General features: G+C 43.4%; 2 protein-coding genes across 4 annotated transcripts; both read left to right on the forward strand.

Moving 5' to 3' along the window:
- On the forward strand, positions 1-5254 carry LOC121302394. Its single transcript, XM_041232339.1, has 8 exons — positions 1-331; positions 761-796; positions 1315-1578; positions 2004-2072; positions 2306-2395; positions 2937-3035; positions 3852-3953; positions 4574-5254. Exons 1-8 carry the CDS (start codon positions 301-303, stop codon positions 4663-4665), a joined length of 783 nt encoding a protein of 260 aa, XP_041088273.1. The 5' UTR covers positions 1-300; the 3' UTR covers positions 4666-5254.
- Positions 5255-6333: 1079 nt separating this feature from the next.
- Positions 6334-19057, forward strand: LOC121302431 (brain-specific angiogenesis inhibitor 1-associated protein 2-like). Of its 3 annotated transcripts, XM_041232399.1 has the most exons (14): positions 6336-7457; positions 8348-8423; positions 9015-9101; positions 10193-10254; positions 10512-10583; positions 10902-11039; positions 12560-12712; positions 13003-13191; positions 15097-15634; positions 15956-16154; positions 16863-16928; positions 17176-17350; positions 17591-17631; positions 17781-19056. In XM_041232399.1, the coding sequence occupies exons 1-14, from the start codon at positions 7410-7412 to the stop codon at positions 17848-17850; spliced, it is 1914 nt and encodes a 637-aa protein (XP_041088333.1). In that variant the 5' UTR covers positions 6336-7409; the 3' UTR covers positions 17851-19056. The 3 variants fall into 3 exon arrangements, with proteins under 3 accessions (XP_041088334.1, XP_041088333.1, XP_041088336.1); XM_041232400.1 differs by lacking the exon at positions 16863-16928 and having other exon boundaries at positions 6334-7457; positions 17781-19057; XM_041232402.1 differs by lacking the exons at positions 6336-7457; positions 8348-8423; positions 9015-9101 and adding an exon at positions 9955-10071.
- The last annotated feature ends 2256 nt before the right edge of the window (positions 19058-21313 follow it).

A 21313-nucleotide genomic window follows, 5' to 3' on the forward strand; every position in this document is an offset into this window, starting at 1 on the left:
CCTTGATGCCCGAGGGTAGCGCGGAATGCGCCCCTTTGGGAAAATAATTCAGCATGACCCAGAAGGGAAGCAGAATGACTTCGTTCTAGAGGGTGATGCAAGACGCTTGGCCGTGGCTGTGTGTTGTAGAGACCCTTGTTTCCATGTGTTTTTAGTTTCAGTATGGCTGCAGCATTCACATTAGAGCAGTCCACATTCTGGAATGCCTTTGGGACACTGGGTGGGAATATTGACAGGATGTGTTTGACTTCCTCAGTGAATTGTACTCTATTAGATCAAGCAACTGTTTAATCAATCGCAATGAGGGCAGCTCAACTCTTCACAGTGGTCTGTAAGTACTGGGTTTTCTGTATTAACATTCATAAAGGATTCTACCTTCTGGGGAAGGGGATCCCGGGTTCAAATCAGTCTGCCCTTCATTATCAGAGACTGAATCATCGCTTATTTTGAAGAAGTGTGACGTGTGTGTCTAAAGGTTTTGCACCATCACACTCTAATTAACTAACTCTGCTTCACGAGTTCAAATGAAACCTGCTGAATGATGTCATGTTAATGTATTGACTTACACACCTTGCAGTTTCTGGCTTCCGGTAGACTTTTTGCGATATTATGTTGTAGTTGTAGCAACATGTTTTGATAACAATGTTTGTGTTTTATTATGCATAGTTTCTAGATTTACTGTGTGTGTGTGTGTGTAGAGCGTTAATGTTCTGGGCTTCTCAATGCATCCACGCACTGCCTCTCTTTGTTCTCTCTCCAGTGCTGACTGCCGGGAGCACCTCTGGAAACGCTTCAGGTACAAAATCTACAACCAGTGACCGCTGGACTTGAGGTTTATGGGGGGGGGGGGGGGAATACGCCGCACGTTGGCCGGAGCATTGCAGGTCAATGCTGCCAAAACCAGACATGCATTACTTCTTGGTCAAGCAGGAGAAAAGGAACTGGGTCAAACCCAGGAGGCTTTTTAGAAGTTGTTTAAAATGCCTGATTAGAGCACAAAGCGGTGTAACATTTTCACACGCGAGTGTGTTTCTATCTCGCTGATCATTGAGGGAGGTGTTTTCATGCAGGCGGGTGTATAAAGGATATCACTGATCTAGGTGTAGTAATACAATTGCGCACCACTTACTGTACGTGCCTTGCAAGTAGTGTGTAGAACTGTCTTTTTTTTCAGCTATGGGAGGCTTATCAACTTTCAAAGAAAAGCTGAAATGATAGGTAATCTTTCACAAAAGGCACATGATAATGATGCCTCTGTAAGGGAATGGCTGTAGATACCACAATTCCCGACTTTTCTATTTTTTTTTTCTGAAGAAGAAACCCCTCGGCTGAGCCTGGTTGATGCGGGACCGGTCACCGAAGGAGATTCCTTCACCCTGCGCTGCGAGGTTCAGGGTGGAGGTTGGACATTTCTCTGGGTCAAAGCCAGCGAGGGCATCTCGGTGCACGACAGCGGCACACAGAGGAGCTACACAGTTAATTCCACAGCCCTGGTTAACAGCGGACAGTACTGGTGCTTCGCTAGAAGAGACGGTGGGCTGTATTATGCCAGTAACGGGTTAAACGTTCAAGTAACCGGTGAGTAAATGAAGCGGCGGTAGAGGCAGTGAACTCACTTCAAGCTTAGATCACGTAAATGTTGCATAAATGAAACCTGTTGAATAATGTTCCCTTGTTAACATATTGAATTGCACCCCCTCTATATATAATTAACTCACTCAGCTTCATAGAGTCCAATGAAAGCTGCTGAATAATGTTCCCTTGTTAACATATTGAATTCCTCCCCCTCTATATAGAATGAACTCCCTCAGCTTCATAGAGTCCAGTGAAAGCTGCTGAATAATGTTCCCTTGTTAACATATTGAATTGCACCCCCTCTATATAGAATGAACTCCCTCAGCTTCATAGAGTCCAATGAATATTTTTTTTAAAATTATGGCTCAATATACACGATTTACTGTGCTACCGTATGAGTTTTCTCTTTTTCTGTGATTGAACCCAAGTCTCTAGTACAACACCATGGACAAGTACATCCACTATTGAGAAAACGACAGCTGAGGAAACTGACCGCGGTAAGCAAGCAGTCTGGAAATATATACAATAATAAGGATGGAGCAAGCTTTTTACATTTAAAATCTTCCGTCACGACTTTTTTTTTTTCATTTCTAGATATTTTAAACCAGTTTGTGCATGAGAGAGAGAGAGAGAGAGAGAGAGAGAGAGAGAGAGAGAGAGAGAGAGAGAATGGAAGATTGTATATTCAACGCTGGTTTTTAAAATTGCGTTTTCTATTTCTATCACTCAGCCCCAGTGTCCAGATTAAATCTGACTCCGACTCCAACCCCTTCAAACCGTGACAGAGCGACCGCTGTGCCTGCTGAAAATACTGACCATGGCAAGCCACGCTGATGCAGTCTGTGTACCAGAAATAAGGGGGACGCTTTCCACTGAGTGTCTCTAAGGAGAGCAGTTACTGAGTAAATCCGTGTGTGCTCACACGTCATTGCAATGGTATTATGCAGAGTTACAACGGACTTAAATTTCTCAATCTTTTTGCACGCTATAACCCCAATCCTTTTCTGACACAATTGTGAGTTTGTATATATTGTGTAACATTATGTACACATCAAGTACACAGTAACTCTGCATAATAACATTGTGATGATGTGTAAGCACACGTGGATTTACTGACTGCTATGACTGCTATGCAAACGCACAGTCATTAGAGATTCTTCATGGAAAGTGTTACTGAAAGAACTTGCACAGTGTGCTAGTCTATATTTGCACTGTATTAAAAAAATAATACAAAAATAATGTTTTATGTAAATAAATAATGTAACAATCAATGCATATTGTGGGCGCTGAAACTCAGGGGAACTTTAGTGTATGGTGCCACTGTATACTGATTTATCTCTGTCTTTATCACTCAACCCAAGTGTCCAGTACAGCACAGTCTATAACTGCCTCCCGTGCTCAGAACACAATGCTTAAGTCTGCAGCTAACATGAACCCAGGCAAGCAAACCGAGTATGTGTGTAAGTATTACGGACATAACTTTCTTAAATTTGATTTCATATTTTAAAGCATAGGGAAGCATTGTAAAGCACAAAGAGGTCTGGTAAAGCATAGGGAAGCATTGTAAAGCACAGAGAGGTCTGGTAAAGCATAGGGAAGCATTATAAAGTACAGAGAGGTCTTGTAAAGCATAGGGAAGCATTGTAAAGCACAGAGAGGTCTGGTAAAGCATAGGGAAGCATTGTAAAGCACAGAGAGGTCTGGTAAAGCATAGGGAAGCATTGTAAAGCACAGAGAGGTCTGGTAAAGCATAGGGAAGCATTGTAAAGCACAGAGAGGTCTGGTAAAGCATAGGGAAGCATTGTAAAGCACAGAGAGGTGTGGTAAAGCATAGGGAAGCATTGTAAAGCACAGAGAGGTGCGGTAAAGCATAGGGAAGCATTGTAAAGCACAAAGAGGTCTGGTAAAGCATAGGAAAGCATTGTAAAGCACAGAGAGGTCTAGTAAAGCATAGGGAAGCATTGTAAAGCACAGAGGTCTGGTAAAGCACAGGGAAGCATTGTAAAGCACAGAGAGGTCTGGTAAAGCATATGGAAGCATTGTAAAGCACAGAGAGGGCTGGTAAAGCATAGGGAAGCATTGTAAAGCACAGAGAGGGGTGGTAAAGCATAGGGAAGCATTGTAAAGCACAGAGAGGTCTGGTAAAGCATAGGGAAGCATTGTAAAGCACAGAGAGGGGTGGTAAAACATAATAAAAATATGGTTCCTGATCACTGCTCTGAGCTGAGTATCTGTCTGCTTGTCTTCATTGATCTCTCTTTGTGTCTCCCCTCTAGTTCTCCAGCCCTGGTTCCTGATCACTGCTCTGCTCTGCTTTGTCCTTTTTGTGGTGTCTGTCATCCTGGTGCGGGTCTACCAGCCAGGCCAGAGATACACAGGTTACTATTACACTTCAATTACAATTACAATTACACAGCTGTGCGCTTCAATTACCATTGCAGGAAGAATTACAATTACAATTACTGTGCGCTTCAGTCACCGTTGCAATAAGAATTACAATTACAATTACAATTACAATTACTGTGCGCTTCAGTCACCGTTGCAATAAGAATTACAATTACAATTTCAATTACACTTACAATTACTGTGCGCTTCAGTTACTATTACAATTACAATTACAATTACACAACTGTGTGCTTCAATTACAATTACTGTCGCTATTACAAGCTGTGTACCTCAATTACAATTACAATTACATAGCCATGTATTTCAATTACAATTGCAAATACACAACTGTGCCCTTCAGTAGCCATTGCAGTAATAATTACAATTATAGTTATAATTACAATTACACAGCTATGTATTTCAATTACAATTACACGGCTATGCATTTCAATTACAATTACACATCTGTGTATTTTAATTACAATTACAGTTACAATGCTGCCGCAGTGATTGCAATTATAATGCACGGTAGCGCTTGTGACTGACCGCAAGTCTGAGGCTGTATTATTTTAATTGGGATTTCTCTCCATCTCTCTCTCTCTCTCTCTGTCAGTGCACAACACTGTAAGGTTTCGAAGACGCGGGGTGCAGCTGATCAGATACATGGAGCAAGAGGAGCCCCCTACCGGCGACGTTGCAATGTGACACCAGGCCGCAGGGAGCAAGGGGGGGGACGGGGGGGGGGACGGGGACGTTTCTTTAAAAGAAGCCGGTGACGTCACCCTGTGCCCTGCGATTTAACATCACACACACACACACACACAGATTGCATTGCGCTTCAATCTCATTTCTGTACCTTCAGTGTTTCTAATTACTAAATCTGTTTTTTAAATTGTCTTACCTTGTGGGTGACTAATTTCTTGGTTTAAAATAACACACGCACACGCACACGCACACGCAGTCATAAAGTTCCGATTGGTGTCAGCTCACGAACGCGTTGAAATCATTCATTACAGGGCTTATTGAACGAGTAGTTTTCAAAGTGTGTGTGTGTGTGTGTGTGTGTGTGTGTGTGTGTGTGTGTGTGTGTAAAGGACAATAGCGCCCCCCACTGGTAGCGTCGGGCTTTAACAACACGTGCGCACATACTGCGTGTGATTCTATATCTGCTCTAATACAAATTCGACGTTTTTCATGAATGATTAACAGGTATCTATTTGTAAAATGTGTACACACATTGATTAAGACGATGAAGCTAGCTTTCTAAAAATAAATAAATAGATAAATAAATAAACAACAATGTGTTTGTGCGCTGTGCATTTCATCTGCATTTTCACTGAGTTGTACTGCCGCTACAAAACATCACATATAAAACGACACCTTCATTGAACTATATGAGAGACGGGGAGAGAGAGATACAGAGAAAGAGTGAGGGAGAAAGAGTTTGTTAGAGATGAGAGAGAGAGAGAGAGAGAGATACAGGAGAAAGAGAGAGAGAGAGTTAGAGAGAGAGAGAGAGAGAGAGAGAGAGAGGAGAGAGAGAGAGAGGAGAGAGAGAGAGAGAGTGAGAGAGAGAGGGAGAGAGGCAGTGAGAGAGTGTTGAGAGAGTGTGAGAGTTAGTGAGGGGGAGAGTGTGTGTGTGTGTGTGTGTGTGTGTGTGTGTGTGTGTGTGTGTGTGTGTGTGTGTGTGTGTGTGTTTGTGTGTGTGTTGTGTGTGTGTGTCAGTGTGTGTGTGTGTGTGTGTGTGTGTGTGTGTGTGTGTGTGTGTGTAGAGTGTGTGTGTGTGAGAGTGTGTGTGTGATGTGGGTGTGTGTGTGTGTGTGTGTGTGTGTGTGTGTGTGTGTGTGTGTGTGTGTGTGTGTGTGTGTGTGTGTGTGTGTGTGTGTGTGTGTGTGTGTGTGTGTGTGTGTGTGTGTGTTGTGTGTGTGTGTGTGTGTGTGTGTGTGTGTGTGTGTGTGTGTGTGTGTGTGTGTGTGTGTGTGTGTGTGTGTGTGTGTGTGTGTGTGTGTGTGTGTGTGTGTGTGTTGTGTGTGTGTGTGTGTGTGTGTGTGTGTGTGTGTGTGTGTGTGTGTGTGTGTGTGTGTGTGTGTGTGTGTGTGTGTGTGTGTGTGTGTGTGTGTGTGTGTGTGTGTGTGTGTGTGTGTGTGTGTGTGTGTGTGTGTGTGTGTGTGTGTGTGTGTGTGTGTGTGTGTGTGTGTGTGTGTGTGTGTGTGTGTGTGTGTGTGTGTGTGTGTGTGTGTGTGTGTGTGTGTGTGTGTGTGTGTGTGTGTGTGTGTGTGTGTGTGTGTGTGTGTGTGTTGTGTGTGTGTGTGTGTGTGTGTGTGGAAGGGAGGGGAGGGGGGTTAGAGAGAGACAGAGAGGATTAAACTGATCAGCCACTAGCCCTCATTCTTTTGTCCCGGGCCGGGACCCTCTATTCTCTATGAGCAGTGATTGGAGGGAAGTTGAATGGACGGGCCTCCCTTTTTTGTCGGTTTTTCTGTGGCTCTGTCATTAAGCACCGTTATTCTCAATTCATTGGTATTCAGATCGAGTGCTTCTCAACGCCGCAGCGTCGCCTCGGTTTAGAGGCTTTCAGTGGACGACGCGCACCGGCTCTGCATGGAAAGGATATTGCTGAACTAAAATACAAGAGAGAAAGAAAGGTTACCGGCTTTTGTCGAGACTGTATAGTGTATCGCATTAAGTGGAATTGCACAGCAAAATATAATTCAGGAGAAGAGAGAGAGAGAGAGAGATCGGGGTTGCAAAAACGGAATGCATCTTGAGAAAAAAAATTATAAATGAGTCTTTGTTTTAATGAAGATACAATCTAATCACTAAAGAAACGCGGAAAAGCGTTTGTGTTATGATGACGGTTTTATAGTTTTGTAAGAATCATAAACAACTACAAAATCTTTAATAATAATAATAATAATAATAATAATAATAATAATAATGTAAAAAGGTGGCGATAGAAGTTTAATGTTTAAAAGAAAAACGCGACGTTTTAACAAAAATAGAAAACGTTTAAAAAAGATAGGAGACCATTTCTTTTTAAACAATGAATAAAACAACTTGTTACTGACTATGGGCTTGAAGATTGTATCAACCAAATGTGTGTGTGTTTGTGTGTTTAAATACAGGTAAAGCGGGTATAAGATTATACGATCTAAACGCGCTGTATCGTTTAAAGTAATTCAGATCATTTACACATCGACTAGAGTCTGCGCTATTAACACAACAACTAAACACATTTCAAACATTTGTATAATAATAATAATAATAATAATAATAATAATAATAATTATAAAGGATTGCATTAGTTTAACCCCGTTCTGAACAAGCATAGCTAAACGTTCTTTTTTAAAAAAAACATTTTGTTATCGTAAAAAGAAGACTGCAAGTGGCATTAAGGTCCTCCGGGTTAAATCTGCACAAAATCAACCATCCGCGGAATCGCAGCTGCCATGTCCCGATCTGATGAAGTAAACAAAATGACAGAAAATGTGTACAAGGTAAGTGTCTCGCTAGCAATCGCTAATCTACTTCACTGACAGGGTGGAGAGCATTGACAGTGGAGCTGAGCTCTGGAGAGTCAGGGAGAGGGGTTCTGTGTGGCTCGGCAGTGGAGCTGGGAAGGGTGTTTCATTTGAAGAGTGGTGATTGGGAATGCTAACATAGCTCAATGTTAGACTTGTTGAATGGTGATGTGGTTGGATGTTCAGATAGTGTGAGGTGCAGAGTCAGGGCAGGTCAGGGCTGGTCAGGGCTGGTCAGGGCTGCTGAGGACTCCCTCTCAGGCTGTAGTCTGCTCAGATAAACAGTGATCCAGGCATGAGGGTCAGGTCAGGCCTAGTTAGTGCTTCCACCTGGACTGTTTTGCTCAGATCTGAGAAACAGGAACTGAACAAGTCAGACCTGCTCTCTTCTTCTTCTTCTTCTTCTTCTTCTTCTTCTTCTTCTTCTTCTTCTGCTTCTTCTTCTCTTCTTCTGCTTCTTCTTCTTCTTCTTCTTCTTTCTCTACCTCTTTCTGCTTCTTCTTCTTCTTCTTCTTCTTCTTCTTCTTCTTCTTCTTCTGCTGCTTCTTCTTCTTCTTCTTCTTCTTCTTCTTCTTCTTCTTCTTCTGCTTGTAAGACCACATTTTTGTAGAGTAGTTCAAAGTAACACCAAATGTAGTTACTGAAGACCCTATAAGTTCACAGGGAAGTCTGTACAGTGTGTATTGAAAGCCCTCACCCAGGCAATGCTCATCTTACTCACCCACAATACATTCTTGATTTTTTTCAGCTCTCAGAGAAAGGAATAAACACAGAATCTTTATCAGATTCCGGACCCCACTTGGACTCAGAGTTTAAAATGAAATTAACTTTTTGTCCCCCCCCCCCCCCCCCCCCCCCCCCCCCAGGTAATTCTTGAGCAGTTCAACCCTGGTCTAAAGAATTTCGTCATTATGGGAAAAAATTATGAGAAAGCCTTAACTGGTAGGTAGAACTGTGTACAAATATCATGCAAAAAGATTTGAATTGAATAGTGTGTGTGTGAGTGTGTGTCTGTGTCAGTGTGTGTGTGTGTGTCAGTGTGTCAGTGTGTGTGTGTGTGTGTGTGTGTGTGTGTGTGTGTGTGTGTGTGTGTGTGTGTGTGTGTGTGTGTGTGTGTGTGAGTGTGTGTGTGTTTGTGTCTCAGTGTGTGTGTGTGTGTGTGTGTGTGTGTGTGTGTGTGTGTGTGTGTGTGTGTGTGTGTGTGTGTGTGTGTGTGTTCAGTGTGTGTGTGTGTTTGTGTGTGTGTCTGTGTGTGTGTGTCAGTGTGTGTGTGTTTGTGTCTGTGTGTGTCAATGTGTTAGTGTGTGTGTGTTTGTGTCTCAGTGTGTGTGTGTGTGTGTCAATGTGTCAGTGTGTGTGTGTTTGTGTCTCAGCGTGTGTGTGTGTGTGTCAGTGTGTCAGTGTGTGTGTGTTTGTGTCTCAGTGTGTGTGTGTGTTTGTGAAGCGCTTTGGGGTCGTTGTGATGAAAGGCGCTACAGCTGTTGCTCTTGGTGTTGTGTAGATAGACAGCGGAATGTGTTTGCTGTTTATTAGGGGTCTCTCTGGCTGCTAAAGGATATTTTGATGCTCTGGTGAAGCTGGGAGAGCTGGCGAGTGACAGTCAGGGATCCAAAGAGTTGGGTGAGTCCATTTGTATGGAATCATTTCATCTTCTTCCTACCATTAGTATTGGAATATATATAAATATAATACAGTAGGGTCCTCCTGTATTAGAACACACTCCCATTGCTTCTGTAGTTTTGATTTGTTATGTGTATGAAATCAAACCACCAGAACAGAACATATTGGAAAATTGTCAGGCAAATTAGTGATTGTCTGATTTAATTGACAACTTGAATAAGCCACAAGTGAAATTAATTTCATACAGTGAGAGAAAAGGAACACAGAGCCGCACACAATCAAACACAGGAGGCTTTTCAGAAGCTGTTTAAGACGCCTGATAGAAGCACAAAGCGGTCTGTCATTTTCAAACATGAGTGTGTTTCTATGTCACTGATTACTGAGCGGGAATTGAAATTCTCACAGTGTTTTCATGCAGGCAGGTATATGAAGGATTTCAATGACACCTCTGGAGGTGTTCCGATGCGTTTGCACACGGCTGTATGTAGAATATATTCTTTGTCGTGCTGCCTCCCTTTCTCTTTCTCTCTCTCCCTCCCCCACTCAGAAAGCTGCACACTGACCCAATCGCATCATGTGATGTGAATAAACCCAGAACAATGGACCCTCTCTCAGCACCTCTCTCTCTCTCTCTCTCTCACCCTTAAAGATGCATTACCCACAATCCTCTCGCAGTACCACTCTCTCTCTCAGTACCCCTCTCGCTCACTTTCTATCTCTCTCTCCCTCTCCCTCTTTCTCTCTTAAAGATGTATTACCCAAGATTCTCTCAGTACCTACTCTCTCTCCCCCTCTCTCTCTCAGTACCTGTCTCTCTCCCCCCTCTCTCTCTCAGTACCTCTCTCTTTCCCTTCTGTTCCTCCACATCCTTCCATAGTAGGAAAAAAATCAAGCAATTCTCTCCCTTAAATCCTGTCGTTTGACACTGCAATGCCCGTCCTGTGTGCCAGTGTGTTTGAATTAGTGAACTGTACGTTTTTAAACATGCACAATATTCTTACAAAACCAGTAAGAGATGTTTGCAAATAAAACACAAGTGCCGAGATACAAATTAGGAGTGAGATTATTTCATTTGTGACCATGTCTTTCAGGGGACACGCTGTTTCAAATGGCCGAAGTTCACCGACAGATTCAAGTGCAGCTGGAAGAAGTGGTGAGTCTGTCTGTCTGTTGTCTTTGTGTCTGTGTGTCTGTGTGTCTGTCTGTGTGTCTGTCTCCGTCGGTCTGTCTGCCTGCCTGCCTGTGTCTGTCTGTCTGTCTGTCTGTCTGTATCTATCATCTGTGTGTCTGCCTTTCCCCTATCTCTCCTCTTTCTACCCCTCCCTTTCCCCTCCCTTCTCCATTTCCCTCTCTCCCTCCTCTCTGTCTCCCTCCTCTCTCTCTAATGCATCCCTTCTTTTCTGTTCCCAGTTGAAGCTTTTCCACTCGGAGCTGCTTTCCCAGCTGGAACAGAAACTTGAGCTGGATCTGAAATACCTGACGGTGAGCCGAGCCCCGAGTCTGGAACTCCAGTGTTCCAGTGCTGGGAAATGCGTTTAAGAAGACCTTGTTTCCAATACAGTCATGAATGAAATCCTTGGTTTTTTGTACAGGTCTAATTAGGTTATGTTAAACCCTGATTACAACATGCGTTTGTTTCAGGATTGTAAAACTCTTATTAGCTCAGGGGGACCAGAGGATAAGAAGAGATTTATAATATACTACACGAAATAGTATTACTAATAGACATATAGGGCTAAAAGCTTCACCTCCTAGGATTTTAGGATTTGAGAGATGTTTGTTTCTCTGTGTCTCTTTCAGGCCACTCTGAAGAAGTACCAGGGAGAGAGGAGATCAAAATCAGACTCCATTGAGCGCTGTCAGTCCGAGCTCAAGAAATTGAGGAGGAAGAGCCAGGGGAGCAGGCACCCCCAAAAATACGGGGACCGAGAGATGCAGGTGACCCCAAAGATCTGGGTGACTGTGTTGTCCTGTCATTCAAACAGAGCCTGGAGCTGTCTATCGGAGTGTGTGTGTGTCTGCATATTTAACATCATATAATCAAAGAAACTATAACAATGATATCACAAAAAAAAATCAACCAGAAGCCGAAGTAGTACAGTGGTATTTCATGTTAGATTTTCAAACTGTCAAATTTTTTCATTTGTGTCAGTTCTTCTGGAAAGGATGTTTGGCCAGAATCGTGCTATAACTCTCTCTCGCTCTCTCTCTCTCTGGATCTCTGCCATTATGTTAATGTTCCCCCCACTTGCTTGCTCTCTCTTGAATACACGCTCCTTCACTCTCTATACAGCCAGGATTAGAGTGAGGAATGTGGAAGCCATCTCAGCTGAGGGGGAGAGGAGGGAGGGAGAAGGAAGGGGGAGAGTGGAAAGAGAAAGGGATTGAGGGATGAGATAAACAGGCAGACGGAGAACTGTTTGTTTAGGAACACTTTGTAACAATAGGTGGGATTCATAACAGGAAGGAGAATAGGAAAGGAAAGGGTGATGTCACGTCCTGTCATGCACAGCTACGGTTACAAAACAAAAGAGGGGGAGAGAGAGAGAGAGAGAGAGAGAGAGAGAGAGAGAGAGAGAGAGAGAGAGAGAGAGAGAGAGAGAGAGAGACTGTAGTTTAGATTTTTTGTGCATATGAAATAAAACCACTGGATCTGAAAATCTTGTCTAGAAATTGTCAAAACAGGCAAATTAGTGATTGTCAGACATGCAGTTCATTTCAAACAGCAAGAGAAAAGTGATCACTGAGCAGGAATTGAAATTCTCACACCCAGGGGAAAGGCAAGCTTGCTACCTTGTTTTTGGTCAAGTCAAGAGAAATTTTAGCTTTAGTTTTTTTTTTCAAATCTTTTTTTTCTGTCCATTGTGTCTTCTACCCCATTTTTCTCTATGCTACTCTGTTCCCACGGAAACGGTTCCTGTGAGTTCCGGGAACCAAGGGGAGGGGGGAGGGGTCATGAGAAGGTCAGTTATGTGCAATGGGCGTGGCTTGATGAGAATGGGGCGTGGTATAAAAGATATGGGAGTGAGTTAACCCTTTCACTGCTATGGATAAAGAGACTATATACAATGGAGATACAGCCCTGTGCAAATGTATCAGAACAGCTCCAGCTGTGTCATTGAAATCTTTATATACCCGCCTGCATGAACACACCTCTGGGTATGAGAATTTCAATCTCAACTCAGTGATCAGCGATATAGAAACTCCCACTGTTTGAAATGAATTGCATGTCTGACAATCACTACTTTTCCTATACAGGTGCACTCTGCTGTATAGAGATCCCTGTCTGTGTGTTTCCAATGGTGTGTGTTCTAATACACGTGCACACTATAATCTATCTATCTATTTATCTATCTATCTATCTATCTATCTATCTATCTATCTATCTATCTATCTACCTATCTATGCAATATATACCTCTGCTGTATAGAGATTCCTGTCTCTGTTTTTCTTCCCAGTTCGTGGAGCTGATGAGTCGACGGCAGGGGGAGTTGGATCAGCTGGTTGCCGCGGGTTACCGCTCAGCGCTCACGGAAGAGAGGCGCCGCTATTGCTTCCTGGTGGACCGTCAGTGTGCCGTCACCAAACACTTCAACATGTACCACAGCAAGGTGCAGTCAAGCGTGGCAGCTACTGCCATCATACCCTGGGGCTACCCTCCCGATGCACAGCAGTGTGATCCAGTCCTGCTTTCACTAGGAGTTTAATCATAAGACACACCTGAGCTTGTTACCTAGACACACTGGGGCTGATAAAGCTGGTAGTAAAACCTGGAACTGATCAAACTGCTGTGCAACAGGAGTCTTATTTCCATCCGTGGATGTGTTAGCAGTTCTCCAATCTTTTAAAATATGAAAAATAATATTTCTGTATTGAAGTTGCAGTTCCTCTTCCCTACCAGGTGAGGGAGCTGCTGTCTCAGAAGCTGTCTTGCTGGCAGGCGTCCTGCTCCCAGCCCACCAGACTGCCAGAGAGAGCGTTGAACCTAGTGCGGCAGACTGCAGCCGGCTCCGGGAATGCTGGGATCGCCGAGGTCCTCCGAACTGCTAAACTGGGAAACGCAGCAGCTCTGGAACTGGGAGGAAGTCATGTGAGTGTGTGTGTTACTGGATCTGATGGGGCTCAATGGGAGACGTGCAATTTGAATTTTACGGATCATATTGAGAGTCCTTGGTTGAATTTGTTCCTGGCTGTAAAGCTATGGCAAAAAAAAAAAAATTCATCACCCTATAGAATGAACACTTTTTTTTCATAAAGTCCAGTGAAAGCTGCTGAATAATGTTCCCTTGTTAACATATTGAATTCCGCCCCCTCTATATTGAATGAACTCCCTCAGCTTCATAGAGTCCAGTGAAAGCTGCTGAATAATGTTCCCTTGTTAACATATTGAATTCCACCCCCTCTATATAGAATGAACTCCCTCAGCTTCATAGAGTCCAGTGAAAGCTGCTGAATAATGTTCCCTTGTTAACATATTGAATTCCACCCCCTCTATATAGAATGAACTCCCTCAGCTTCATAGAGTCCAGTGAAAGCTGCTGAATAATGTTCCCTTGTTAACATATTGAATTGCACCCCCTCTATATAGAATGAACTCCCTCAGCTTCATAGAGTCCAGTGAAAGCTGCTGAATAATGTTCCCTTGTTAACATATTGAATTGCACCCCCTCTATATAGAATGAACTCACTCAGCTTCATAGAGTCCAGTGAAAGCTGCTGAATAATGTTCCCTTGTTAACATATTGAATTGCACCCCCTCTATATAGAATGAACTCACTCAGCTTCATAGAGTCCAGTGAAAGCTGCTGAATAATGTTCCCTTGTTAACATATTGAATTCCACCCCCTCTATATAGAATGAACTCCCTCAGCTTCATAGAGTCCAGTGAAAGCTGCTGAATAATGTTCCCTTGTTAACATATTGAATTGCACCCCCTCTATATAGAATGAACTCCCTCAGCTTCATAGAGTCCAGTGAAAGCTGCTGAATAATGTTCCCTTGTTAACATATTGAATTGCACCCCCTCTATATAGAATGAACTCCCTCAGCTTCATAGAGTCCAGTGAAAGCTGCTGAATAATGTTCCCTTGTTAACATATTGAATTGCACCCCCTCTATATAGAATGAACTCCCTCAGCTTCATAGAGTCCAGTGAAAGCTGCTGAATAATGTTCCCTTGTTAACATATTGAATTGCACCCCCTCTATATAGAATGAACTCCCTCAGCTTCATAGAGTCCAGTGAAAGCTGCTGAATAATGTTCCCTTGTTATCATATTGAATTGCACCCCCTCTATATAGAATGAACTCCCTCAGCTTCATAGAGTCCAGTGAAAGCTGCTGAATAATGTTCCCTTGTTAACATATTGAATTGCACCCCCTCTATATAGAATGAACTCCCTCAGCTTCATAGAGTCCAGTGAAAGCTGCTGAATAATGTTCCCTTGTTATCATATTGAATTGCACCCCCTCTATATAGAATGAACTCCCTCAGCTTCATAGAGTCCAGTGAAAGCTGCTGAATAATGTTCCCTTGTTAACATATTGAATTGCACCCCCTCTATATAGAATGAACTCCCTCAGCTTCATAGAGTCCAGTGAAAGCTGCTGAATAATGTTCCCTTGTTAACATATTGAATTGCACCCCCTCTATATAGAATGAACTCCCTCAGCTTCATAGAGTCCAGTGAAAGCTGCTGAATAATGTTCCTTTGTTAACATATTGAATTCTACCCCCTCTATATAGAATGAACTCCCTCAGCTTCATAGAGTCCAGTGAAAGATGCTGAATAATGTTCCCTTGTTAACAGAATTGCACCCCTTCTATATAGAAGTCCAGTGAAAGCTGCTGAATAATGTTCCCTTGTTATCATATTGAATTCCACACCGCTTCGTAGTTTTCCATATACTTAACAGAAAAACTGACAAAAATTGAAAAAATGTTGTTGTGCATCTGTCTGTCTATCTCCTAAAAAGTTCTCTCTCTCTCTTCCCAGAGGCTCTCTGTACAGGAAGTCCCGCCCCTCCCAAACGGCGCCGCCCACCGCAACCGAGGAAGAGACACGCCCGCTAACAACGAGCCATCCCAGAATTCCTCCGCCGCCGGCTCTCGTTCCCAGACACCTGTCTCCCATCATGGACCCCTTCTCTCGAGTTTTCCCAACCCCCACAGTCCGCCTCTTTCCCTAACCCCAAACACCACGGTTACCCACAATGCACCATCCTCATCTCATAATATTTCCCACAATGCAACCTCGCATCAATCGGTTACCCATAACCCCCCTCTTTCCAGACCACAGAGTCCTCCACTATCCCACAACCCTCCCCTCTCACACTCCCACACCCCTCTAGACTGTCAGATTCTGGTAGAAGAAAGGGAGAGTTGTCCCCCTTCCCATGAGCCCCTTCTCACTCAGCACCTCCCTCCTCCAGTGTCCCACAATCCCCCTCTGCTCAAGGCCAGCGACATCTATGCCACTAGCACCCTACCACTGTCGCGGAAACAAGGACTCGAGGCTAGACTGCATTTCCTGGGTGAGATAATCCATGTTTTTATAAAATAGTTTTTCTGTTACTTTTCTAAATGTTCCCAGTGTTTCAGACCCGATTACTTCACCAGATTTGCTGTTCCATGCATTTATACTCTCTCTGCCTCTCAAAAAGTGCTTCCTACATTCTTTTATAAACTCTACTCAGCTTCCATTTCTGCCCTCTTACTCTTCTCTCTGTGCTGAATTTGGAAGTCTTGGGTGAACTTGATCTTAATCGTTTACGATTTTAAAGACTTCAACGCAATCTTCCCTTCCTTCCCTCGCTCTCTCTCTCTCTCTCTCTCTCTCTCTCTCTCTCTCTCAGGAGGGACACTGCCCCGTGTCTCTCCCTCCCCTCCTCCTCAGGTCCTCGCTCTCTTCCCTCACTCTCCTCAAGGGGGCGGGCTGACAGAGGCAGTGGGCGGGGCCTCGTTACTTCACTTCCTACCCGGAGACAAGGTCGCCCTGCTCGTCTCGGAGCCGAGGGACGGCTGGCACTATGGAGAGAACGAGAGAACTGGCAGGTAATTGAGAAGTGCAATAGTGCAGGGAGAGCGCATCAGCTGAGGATCCAGTAACGCTGTGCTGAGATCAAGCAAGTCCAGTGCATAGCAGGAGGGGTCGATCAAGAGCCTTCAAGTGCAGGCGGGTTAAATTGCTCAATCGATTGCTAATTAAACTTGGCTCGCATGTATAAAAGAGCCTGGATCAGGTTTCGAAGTCGGTTCAGATAGCTGACTGTGTCCTTTGCTTAAGAAAACCAGCTGAAAAGGTGTGAATTAGATTTAGATTTTATTTGGGGAATCATCAATACAAGCGACCAGTGTTCTGTTGTAACTTAAATTTGCTTTTCCTGTGGAATCCTGCTTTCCAACCTGTCAAGGGAACTCGGAGCAGCTCTCCCACGAACAGCGGTGGCTTGAAACCTGGTTCCAGGAGACCCCCGTCCGGCAGGAGACCTAATTTGAGGTGGCTGTATCAAACCCCAAGTCTCCCTGCCTGGTGTGCCGTGCAGTGGCCTGGAAACCAAGTCTCCTGAAACCAAGCTGCATGCCACAAAAGTGGCTTTGTGGTCCTTTACAGACGGGCTAAGGCAATAGCTAGACCTTTCAGAGTAGTCAAAGGACCCAGGGTATACCAGGAGAGAATGCCACCACATCATGGGTCATGCCAAACCCAATCTCTCTCTCTCTCTCTCTCTCTCTCTCTCTCTCTCTCTCTCTCTCTCTCAGGAAAGGCTGGTTCCCTTTGTCATACACTCAGCCTGTTCAGAATTCCCCCGGCATTCCAAACCCAAGGTAAGTCTTTCCTCTCTCAGCCCACGCTGCCCTTTTTTCTTTGCCAGTTTCCTCTCTGCTTCCCTTCATTGCGAACGTTATCTTGTTTTTGTAGGGCGCCATTTTCAATAGCAACTGTTCTCTCACCAACGGTTTGCAGTTCAATACAGTGTGTGGGCGAGCAAGCTTGATTCAGACCATGGTTTCAGTTGACCCAAAAACTGTCTCTCTCTATTTCGCTCCCACTCTCTCTCCTTCTCTCTCTCAGCCCCCCTCCTCCTGTCTCGAAGCTGAGTGGCAGCGTTGGGAACCTTGACAAGATTGGCACCGGAGGATCGAACCACGTGAGCGGGGAGGAGGGCGAGGACCAGTACACACCCCCTCCCAGAGTTAGTACCTTCCGACCCAGGCCCTACAGCATGATGAACCCAGACATCTCACAGGTAATTGAGGATGGTAACTGATGAACCCAGACATCTCACAGGTAATTGAGGATGGTAACTGATGAACCCAGACATCTCACAGGTAAGAGAGGATGATAACTCAGTAATGGAGTGTGGGAGTATTTAGGACAGGGAGAAGGCTGTGATTTTGTGACAAGTTGGCCACCGGCAGCAAAGAGGACAACTGAATTTATACTGGAGATCAGACCCTTAACTGGTGTTCACTTCTTTGGTTTTCAGCTAGTTGCCGATTTTGGAGCACCAACATCCTCCCCAAACAGGTAAGACTAAATCAAGCATCCTCACCCTCTCCTCTCGTCCTTCCCACCCTCTTCTCTCATCCTATCCTCCCTCCTTTTTGCTTCTCAACAGGATTTGGCCAAATGCTCTGCTCGTATTGATTATGGCATCTCTCTCTTTCTCTCTGAAGAAACCCGTTTGCTCATGTGCGTCTCAGAAGGACGGTCACTAATGATCGCTCTGCACCCCTCATCCAATGAGACGCTCCCTGTGCCAGGATCCACCAATCACAACACGGGCACGACCATGTTGTTTTTTTCTGTGTTCTGTTGGGGTTGGGATAAATGTTGCCCGTGTTCTAAGTTGGGGAAACTGGTGTTGGGGGGTTTAATTAGTAGGTAGTGCTGATTTTTTTTATAGTTACTTGGTATCACAAAGTGAAGACTGGGCGCAAACCTGCGAGCGTTTTTACCCACAATGCAAATCTTTGCCTTATGGAATACAATGATCAGAAGTGGTCTCTGTTTGCCACCGGGGTATCGTGTTTCCACTCTTCCCGCCCCGTTATCTGTGTTAACTGCACAGGAGGGTTATAACCCTGCAAGACTTGCCAGAGTTTCAGATGAATTCTTGGTTTTGTATGGATGTTGCTGGAAGGATTGTGCAAGTGGAAAAGAAGGATTGAAGGGTGATGCATTTTCTAGAGTGTGTTGGTGTGGGAGATTTTCTGGGAGGGGTAGAAAGAGGAGAATGGGGGTTAGGACGAGAATGTGATGAGAGAAGGGGGATGTGAGAGAAGGAAGCAGCGCAAAGTGACCACAGACAGGAGGAGGGGTGGGGGGGTGGGTGCGGAGCGGAACGTTTGAGAAGCACTGTTCTAGAACTCTGTAAAGAGCACTTGTTGATCAAGCTGAGCTGGGTTCAAAGCTCAAGGAAGTTTCTTACTTATTGCTCTGGGCATGAATTAAAATAAGATTCCATTAACTAACTAACTTTGCCAAAAAAACAAGCAAAAAAAAATTAAAATAGTATTTGAAAATACTGTATTAAAATAAAATACCTTTTTTTTTTAAATAAATATATTTTATGTTTTTTTGTTAGGAATAGAGAAATCAAATGCTCACTAAACCTGAAATGAATAGATTGTATTTGCCCAGCTGTGAAATCCAGAAATATTGAAATGCTAACTGTATCTTTCTATTACTTTTAGCTGGAGCTGTCATTTCTATTCAAACAGGTGTATTGCTAACTGTGTATTTGAATAACTGGTTCAGAAATTTAGATTTATTTTTGATTGATTTTCATTATTTTTTTAACCGTACTGGTCTTCACATTTCATCCACGTTCATTTCTTCTCACACAGAACATATTTACTTAATTGGGCAGATGTTTTTGTAGTGTGTTAAAATGCTTGAGTTGAGTTGAGTTGTGCTATGTGGTGTTGAGTTGAGTTGAGTTGAGTTGAGTTGTGCTGTGTGGTGTTGTTGAGTTGAGTTGAGTTGTGCTGTGTGGTGTTGTTGAGTTGAATTGAGTTGAGTTGAGTTGAGTTGTGCTGTGTGGTGTTGAGTTGAGTTGAGTTGAGTTGAGTTGAGTTGAGTTGAGTTGAGTTGTGCTGTGTGGTGTTGTTGAGTTGAGTTGAGTTGTGCTGTGTGGTGTTGTTGAGTTGAGTTGAGTTGAGTTGAGTTGAGTTGTGCTGTGTTGTTGAGTTGAGTTGAGTTGAGTTGAGTTGTGCTGTGTGGTTGAGTTGAGTTGAGTTGCTGTTGAGTTGTGTTGTGTTGCGCTGTGTGTTGAGTGAGTTGTTGAGTTGAGTTGTGCTGTGTGGTGTTGTTGAGTTGAGTTGAGTTGAGTTGTGTTGTGTTGTGTTGTGTGAGTTGAGTTGAGTTGAGTTGAGTTGTGCTGTGCTGTGCTGTGTGGTGTTGTTGAGTTGAGTTGAGTTGAGTTGAGTTGTGTTGTGTGGTGTGGTGTTGTTGAGTTGAGTTGAGTTGAGTTGTGCTGTGTTGTGTTGTTGAGATGAGTTGAGTTGAGTTGAGTTGTGCTGTGTGGTGTTGTTGAGTTGAGTTGAGTTGCGCTGTGTGGTGTTGTTGAGTTGAGTTGCGCTGTGTGGCGTTGTTGAGTTGAGTTGTGCTGTGTGGTGTTGTTGAGTTGAGTTGAGTTGAGCAGAGTTGCGCTGTGTGGTGTTGTTGAGTTGCATTGCATTGCGTTGCGTTGAGTTTATTTACTTTGTGTCCACAGGGCCAGCACAGGTACATCTCAGTAGTGAAGCATTAAGACAAACAGACCTTTTTTTTTCTTTTTTCTTTTTTTTTTTACAAACAACATTATATTTGATTATATTATGGTCAACGTCCTAATGAATCCTTTGGGCTGATCTTAACTCCTATGGAAATGACGCCCAGTTGAATCGGACTGTCTGTATTTTCTACTAATACAAATATCTGATGTAAATGGAATACAAAATAAAAACTAAAAATGCATTAAAAATCAGAGTTGTTATGTTTTGCTGTGTGGTGTTGTGTGCGTTTTGCCGTGTGTTGTTGTGTTTTGCTGACTTATGTATATTACTCATGTTTGGATGAAAAATTGCCATGCTTGTTATGAACAGCCGTGTTGGACGTTTCTGTAAATATCAGGGCATCAGAGCATCAACGAGAATCACAGAAATATATACAACTACAGATCAACAACAACACCTGCTGTACACGGGCCCCAGTTACACAGATATATACAAAAAACGAAAAAAAGCATGCCAAATTATATCTTACAAAAAAAAAAAAAAAAAAAAAAAAAAACGTGACGTGCGGATCCACGTGATTCCCATCTCGAGTGGTGAAACTGAATCCCTGTTTCCGCCATTTGGGCTCCGCTGCTCAGGATCTTAAATCTCAGTTCTGACTCCGTTTCGCGCCGTAATGGCGTCAGTTTCATAGTCTCTACGTCACCCCCCTCTCGGCTGCCAAAAAACTACACCTCCCAACATCCTTCACGGCGTGGGGGGGAACGTTCTCTGTTTTTAAATAAAGTTCGTTGTTTGTTTGGTTTGGGATGGATGTGTTAAAAAAAATAAATAAATAAATAAATAAATAAAATAACCCTCGTTTGGAGGCCTTCACCTTGGACTTTGAACACTGTCTGCGAAAAACGACCACGCTAATTGTTGCTGGTCGTTAAAAATAAAGCCAGTATATATATATATATATATATATAGATATATAAATATAAAGCTATAAATAATATAACTTTCGGCGAGCGATAAAGAAACAAAATTGAAGCCGCTCGCTGGGTTTTCTTTGTTTTTTGCAGAGGACGCTGCGTCTGAGATGTGCTGGAGATGATGATGATGATGATGAATAATAATAATAATAATAATAATAATAATAATAATAATAATAATAATAATAATAATAATAGTAACCCTAGCGACACGGGCCCGGTGGTGTGATGTTGGTGTTGCTGTTGTTATCAGTTAAAGTTTAACTCTTCAGCTCCATAACAGCGGCGGCGCTTCGTTTGCAGTGATCGCAGAATCCAACATTAACGACGCCGGAGGCAGACCTGCGGCGCTACGCGATCTCCTAGGGTTAAGATTTATATTATATTCGGGTTATCCCACTGTCTTTTGTTTTTTACCCTGTTAACGAATGAAGTGTTTTAAAATCCTGTAAATTTATTTGTAACATCGATTTGTAGCTATATATATATATTATATATTATATATATAGATAT

Source organism: Polyodon spathula, chromosome 29 (genome assembly GCF_017654505.1).
Source record: "Polyodon spathula isolate WHYD16114869_AA chromosome 29, ASM1765450v1, whole genome shotgun sequence".
NCBI classification, from domain to species: Eukaryota; Metazoa; Chordata; class Actinopteri; order Acipenseriformes; family Polyodontidae; genus Polyodon; species Polyodon spathula.

Excerpts from the sequence above, each read along its gene's own strand:
- LOC121302431 (XM_041232399.1), top strand. The coding sequence starts at position 7,410 with ATGTCCCGATCTGATGAAGTAAACAAAATGACAGAAAATGTGTACAAG. Across the intron at positions 8,424-9,014 it reads TTATGAGAAAGCCTTAACTG|GGGTCTCTCTGGCTGCTAAA; the intron begins GTAGGTAGAACT and ends GCTGTTTATTAG. Across the intron at positions 10,584-10,901 it reads TGGATCTGAAATACCTGACG|GCCACTCTGAAGAAGTACCA; the intron begins GTGAGCCGAGCC and ends TGTCTCTTTCAG.
- LOC121302394 (XM_041232339.1), top strand. The coding sequence starts at position 301 with ATGAGGGCAGCTCAACTCTTCACAGTGGTCT. Across the intron at positions 1,579-2,003 it reads GTTAAACGTTCAAGTAACCG|TCTCTAGTACAACACCATGG; the intron begins GTGAGTAAATGA and ends ATTGAACCCAAG. Across the intron at positions 2,396-2,936 it reads TGCTGAAAATACTGACCATG|TGTCCAGTACAGCACAGTCT; the intron begins GCAAGCCACGCT and ends ACTCAACCCAAG.